The sequence below is a fragment of the Dendrobium catenatum genome, unplaced genomic scaffold (assembly GCF_001605985.2).
Source record: "Dendrobium catenatum unplaced genomic scaffold, ASM160598v2 original_scaffold_27042, whole genome shotgun sequence".
Lineage (NCBI taxonomy): Eukaryota > Viridiplantae > Streptophyta > Magnoliopsida > Asparagales > Orchidaceae > Dendrobium > Dendrobium catenatum.
Window position 1 is genome coordinate 767,942 of NW_021345501.1, and position 6,449 is coordinate 774,390.

Below are 6,449 nucleotides of genomic sequence, written 5' to 3' on the forward strand. Positions count from 1 at the left end.
TTAGAAAAAGGCCTCGCCTTGCAGTTCCTCTTCGCCTTATCAGTCTATTTGAGGTCACCAAAAGCCGACTGAAGCAGAAAAAAAGCTTTTTGGAGATCCTACTTTTCTTGCTAAGCAGATTATGGCTAAACCCATATCGATCGAGGTATGGAATCCCAGCGGCAAATACAGAGTCGTGAGTACCAAGCCCATGCCAGGAACCCGCTGGATCCGGCTATTGACCGACCAAGATTGTCGCGTTGAGGTAAAACCCTCTCCTTTATCTCTTTCTCATTTCTCTCTTGACTCTTCCATCTTCAGATTTGCACCGAGAAGAAGACTATCTTGTCAGTGGAGGACATTATCGCGCTCATTGGGAACAAATGCGACGGAGTCATCGGCCAGGCGAGTTTATAAAATTCCCAAAACTGAAATTGAAGAAAATTTATTGAGTTTTATGGTTTTTTTTATTGTTTGGATCTGTAACAGCTCACAGAAGATTGGGGGGAGGTGCTTTTTTCCGCCCTGAGCAGAGCTGGTGGAACCGCTTTTAGTAACATGGCCGTGGGTTACAACAACGTCGACGTGAATGCGGCAAACAAGTATGGAGTTGCAGTTGGAAATACGCCGGTATCGAATCAGAGCTCGTGTTGATGAATTTGAATGTTAAAGATGGTTTCCTTTTTATGGTTTTGATCTAATTTGCTAGTTATTTTGATTAGGGAGTTCTAACTGAGACGACGGCCGAATTGGCCGCCTCACTTTCTCTGGCGGCAGCAAGGAGGATTGTGGAAGCTGATCAATTCATGAGAGCTGGATTATATGATGGATGGCTCCCTAATTTGTATGAATAAAAAGCTAGTTTTTAAGGGATTGAAGTTTCTTCTGCCAAAAATATTTAACTTTTATTTTGTAGATTTGTTGGGAATTTGCTCAAGGGACAGACAGTGGGAGTGATAGGAGCTGGTCGTATTGGTTCAGCTTATGCTAGGATGATGGTAATTTTTTCTTCTTTTGTCTTTAGTTGAGTATAGGGTGGATTTAAGCTTCTTTTGGGACGGGTTTCTTACTGCTTCCTAAAGTAACTTTTTAGTAAATTTTTTTTTTTAAACTAGAAAGCTGCTTTAAGAAGCATTAAGAAAGCCGTCCCAAACGAAGCCATAATCAGCACTCCTCATTGTTTTGATAATTTCTTACTTCTACACACGAACATGCAAAGATCATTGACAATGCCTGGCTTGTCAAGAAACCCGTATTTTTCAACTTCAAAATTTCTCCTCCTCACCCCCTCCCTAACAAAAAAATGTATTGAAATAAAAAATCCTTTTTAATTGATCTCAGGCAACATGGTGTCAAGAACATATCTTGCATAATTTTTAAAGCAAACCATGTTGATTGTGTTTTTTTTTTTCTTTTTGTGAATTCAATGCAATTTTGGCTTAGTTTGGGACGATTTTTTTTTTTTGCTTCTTAAAGCAGCTTTCTTGTACAAAAAATTTAATTTTTTGTATAAGAAAGCTGGTTTAAGAAGCAGAAATAAAGACGTCCCAAACGAAGCCTCATAGTACATTAAGAAAAGCTACACATAAGAGTTTTGCATTATCGATTGCTTTCTTCTAATTCTTTGTTGCTAGGGTAGGGAAATCCATTCATCCAGCTTTTATCACAAAAAATTTAAAATTCTTGTTGTTAGGGTTATATCATCACAACCCACTCAATGTTTGCAGATTGAGGGCTTTAAGATGAACCTTATATACTATGATCTGTATCAAGCTACAAGGCTTGAGAAGTTTGTTACAGGCATGATCTCATTTTTTTTTCCTTCCTGTTATTGCCCGTCAGCATTCCTGATATTCTAACTAAAACTCTTGAATTCCTTCGTTGTCTTTTCAGCATATGGGCAATTTCTGAAAGCCAATGGTGAGCAGCCTGTTACTTGGAAAAGAGCTGCTACAATGGAGGATGTGCTGAGAGAGGCTGATGTGGTGAGATAGCTTTTGAATCTTTCATTGTTATTTTTTAACATTATCCATCAGGGGCTGATTCAGCTTCTTTTTTTAGGATGGACAAAATTTTAATTAATTAGACGGCAACAATAATAATAGCAAAAATAAAATAATAACATCAAATAGTAATAATAACATTTTTTTAAAAAAATTTAATCAACATAATGCTATCAAATTTATAAGAGGAAAATTTTTATCATTTATCTTCCATTTACATATTGGAAATGTCGTATGTAATTGGGAAGAGGAAGGTTGCAAGGCGGCGACATCTTGAACCGTTGAACGCCGAATGCATGAATCGGGAAAACGGCTGCGAGTGCGAACTTGCGGGATGGGCAACGATGCTTAGGGTGATAATATTGGACAAAAATATTCTTTTTGAGGGGGGGGGGGGTGGCAAAATATAAAAAATGCCACTGCTAGTACTTTATTCATTTTTTTGAGGGTGGGCAATGCCCACCCTGACATCAAGGGGGATCCGCCCATGTTATCCATCAATCCTTAAGCTTCGTCATAGCCATTGCATTTACCTTTATTTTGCATGGTTGCACTTAAGCTGAAACCAATGAAGTACAAAAACTGTGTTTGTTCGAGGATTTATAGTTTTAGGGTTGAAATGGGCATTAAAAATTCAACTTATTGGTCTTTTTTTGCAGATAAGTCTTCACCCAGTATTGGATAAAACTACATATCATCTGATCAACAAAGAGAGACTGTCAATCATGAAGAAGGTATAGGCAAATAGCTTATCTTTGCTACCTGTTTCAACTTTATCCTTTATCCTTAGCAATCAAATGTTTTAATGAACAAAGTGGCTTTTAATCACAGGACGCAGTCCTTGTGAATGCAAGTAGGGGGCCAGTGATTGATGAAGCTGCACTGGTAGAACATCTAAAACTAAATCCCATGTTCCGCGTTGGCCTTGATGTTTTCGAGGTTCGTCTTGCGTGCTTTTGGTGTTCTATTTTAAATTTGGGATTGCGACAATTCTTAGATTATCAATTTGTGTTCTACCATTTTACAGGAGGAACCTTTAATGAAACCAGGGCTTGCTGAACAGAAAAATGCTGTGGTTGTGCCTCATATTGCATCTGCTTCCAAGGTGAACTTAGGAAATCATACTCTTTATTGGTATAATTGTAATCATCATCAATAGCCTTAGGCTTCGTTTGGGACGGCTTTCTTGCTGCTTTTTAAAACAGCTTCATGGTATAAAAATTTCTAATTTATAAAAAAAAAAATATCTGGAAAGTTATTTTAAAAAGCAATAAGAAAGCCGTCCCAAACGAAGTCTTATACTAACTTGTTCGGGTCAGCTTTATGAATATCTTTTTAATTTATTTATTAATTGTAAAATTTATTCTTTGTAGATAATTCTAAACAACTTCTATCTATATCCAGTTTATAAAATTTTCCTTTAATATTGATTTTATCCATGCTCCTAATGGTGCATTTTCTTCCCATTATTATATATGTTTAAATTTTTTTAAATTATCTTAGTCTTAATAGATTTCACTCCTACCACTCATCTCATGTTATTATGCTTTCATTTATCCTTCCTAACTTTGCTATATATTCATCTTAATAGTCCCTTGTTTATTATGCTCAACTTAGATATTAATAATTTTTGTTTGTGTTGACCGCCAGACATAGATCCAAAACCCAGCCTAGAAATTCTGTAAAATACACATGCATTCGGCGCCATTCTTCGATTTGTTCGCCTCGATTGTTGTTCTTCCACAACCGACCTCCTGCTTCATCTCCCGATTCCCAAACCTCAAACCCCAAACCCCAAACCCATGCTGCTACTATATGCCAGTTACTATGTATTTCTACATATTTCATCGACAACTTGCCTTAATCGAAAGTTCTCTTTCGTTATTGGGAGGGGTAATTAACTATATGAGCTTGTGCCTATAGGAAACTAGAACTCATATCATAAAGTCATTGTATAATGAGGGCGAAATCACTTAGTGTCTTATCTTCAAACCTAATATGTCTTCCCAAAATTTATCCCGAAACTTAATCCGTTAAACCTCCGAAAAGCAATGGGGATGCTGTGGCACGAATTTTCTGAGCCCACAGTCTGCTAAGATCTAGATTCATATAATATTATGAGACCAATGAGGATTTTATAGAACTTATCTTTACATCTTCAGGATATGATCTTATCATATGGAAGTTAAGTATTGAAAAATTCAAGAGATTTCTCATCTGAATGGTTTCTCCATATATTGTTTTCAGTGGACGCGCGAAGGAATGGCTACTCTTGCTGCTCTAAATGTTTTGGTATGCTTGTTTTAACGGGAATGAATTGAAGTTTATGTATATCTACTATGAATGCGAATTCCTTTTGCTTCCTTACTGTTAAACAGGGCAAGATCAAAGGATACCCAGTTTGGTCTGATCCTAATAGTATTGAAACTTTCTTAAATGAAAGCTCTCAGCCTCCACCAGCTAGTCCGAGTATCGTCAATGCAAAACAACTTGGTATGCTTCCTTAATACTTGTAGCATTCTTTTTAAAGAAACTTTTTCTTTTGTAAACTAGCTGAACATGAGCAAGCTAAGGCTCTATTCCGTTCTTGAACTATCAGTTGAGCACAAAGAAGCTCAAATTTAATACAAGTTGGTAACCATCAAGTGCATCAATATTTTTTTATTAATGGCTTCTATTGCATGAAAAAAGTTTGTGAATTTTCTTTGTACAATACACTTTAAGATTCATAGAACTTGGAATATATATTTTCATGATTTCTTCAATGATTTTTAATGTAACATACCAGAGTAAATTAACTTTACATGAATATATATGTATATATTTAATATTTTAATATATGGAGCTCTTATGAAGCTGATTATAATCAAAAGAGCTTATGTTTGCCTCATTTAGGTTTTGTTTGGGATGACTTTTTTAATGTTTCTTAAAGCAGCTTTTTAGTACTAAAAATTTAAATTTTTGCACTAAAAAGTTGTTTTAAGAAACAGTGAGAAAGCTGTTCCAAACGAAGCCTTAGTAAAAAAGTTAAAGAAAATTTTGTTCAAATTCATCTAAGTTACATAACGAATGAGTTGAATATGAACAGTTATAGAGCAAAACATAAGTTGCTCGTAAACATCGACCTTTATTTTTACTCCCCTAGATGAAATTTTCAGAAATATTGTCAGAATAAACTCATTTTACCGGCTGGTTATTATAATTTAGGGGTGTCAATTTCGGGTCACGGGTTGGGTTCGGGTCGAACCTGAAACTAACCCGACACTATTCGGGTCAACCCGAACCCAACCCGCTTTAGGTCCGGGTCAATCCGACACGACCCGAATGACCCGGTGCCAACAAAAAACTGCTAGTTTTTGGGTCTAAAGAATGGGTTAATCTCCGCTTTTTCGTGTAAAAAATGGGTCAATCTCGGATTTTCGGGGAAAAAACGGATCAATTTTAGGTCAAAGGGTCAATCCAAACCTGACCCGTTTTTTGAACCGGATCGAAAAGTTGAACTCGAACCCCACCCGTTTCGGGTTCGGGTTGACCCTAACCCGAAATTTTCAGGTCAGATTCAAGTCAGGTTTTCGGGTCGTGTCAAATATTGACACTCCTACTATAATTTATACCACCTGCCATTAAAGTGAAAAAAAATATTAGAAACAAAATATTTAGTATAATTACCACATTTCTTCCTTCATGATTGAAATTGAAGTGAAAAAAGATATAAAGTTTTAAGTTGTTCCAGATGTTTCATCAGTAGTTAAAATGGAAAGATTTTCTTGTAGGTTTGCCTTCTTCGAAGCTGTGAAAGGAAAGCTCATGGTGGGCAAGTATATTCAGCTGAAATATTTAGAGTATATAAGGGCCTTTTTATAGTCAAGCCGGTCCTTTACAGTTTAGCACAGCACAGCTGCTTTGTCTAATATTGTTAAGTTTCTCTGTAAGCTATGCTGAAATATATTTGGACTTTCAGGAATAAAATTCCTCATATTGGCTTATATTTAGTACAAATTGGAGATCTTTCGACTGGTTTTAGCTAATAGTTTGATCTTCACTGTAAAGTACCGTTAAGTTTTGAAAAGAAATTTATGTAGAATAACTTGGGCTGTATGAGTACTTTAATACTCCTTTGATTGATGCGGATGAATGGATGATGAACTTGGCGCCTAACATGTATTGCCTCCGCTGGGCTACAGCCTTTGCAATTGCTTACAATTTGAGGATATAAATGCCCTAACTCTGTTTTAGAAAGCAATAAAAAAGCCGTCCCAAAGGAAGCCTAATCCTTAGGCTTCGTTTGGGATGATTTTTTTGCTGCTTCTTAAGGCTGCTTTCTCGTACAAAAATTAAAATTTTTGTACTAGAAAGCAATAAAAAATCGTCCCGAACAAAGCCTAATAATCGTTGAGTTGAACTCTGTCTTCCTATGATGTAATTAACTACGAGTGTTTGCGATCGTAGGAGATTTAAAATCACACA

General features: G+C 36.2%; 1 protein-coding gene across 1 annotated transcript; it reads left to right on the forward strand.

Annotated features, from left to right (window-relative positions):
* LOC110112846 (glycerate dehydrogenase) lies at positions 1 to 6,080 on the forward strand. Its single transcript, XM_020845194.2, has 13 exons — positions 1 to 244; positions 301 to 384; positions 469 to 609; positions 702 to 823; positions 896 to 977; positions 1,707 to 1,779; positions 1,873 to 1,964; positions 2,642 to 2,716; positions 2,814 to 2,921; positions 3,010 to 3,087; positions 4,230 to 4,274; positions 4,361 to 4,475; positions 5,756 to 6,080. Exons 1-13 carry the CDS (start codon positions 122 to 124, stop codon positions 5,776 to 5,778), a joined length of 1,161 nt encoding a protein of 386 aa, XP_020700853.1. The 5' UTR covers positions 1 to 121; the 3' UTR covers positions 5,779 to 6,080.
* Positions 6,081 to 6,449: the final 369 nt, after the last annotated feature.

Excerpts from the sequence above, each read along its gene's own strand:
- LOC110112846 (XM_020845194.2), top strand. The coding sequence starts at position 122 with ATGGCTAAACCCATATCGATCGAGGTATGGAATCCCAGCGGCAAATAC. Across the intron at positions 610-701 it reads TTGCAGTTGGAAATACGCCG|GGAGTTCTAACTGAGACGAC; the intron begins GTATCGAATCAG and ends TATTTTGATTAG. Across the intron at positions 1,965-2,641 it reads TGCTGAGAGAGGCTGATGTG|ATAAGTCTTCACCCAGTATT; the intron begins GTGAGATAGCTT and ends CTTTTTTTGCAG.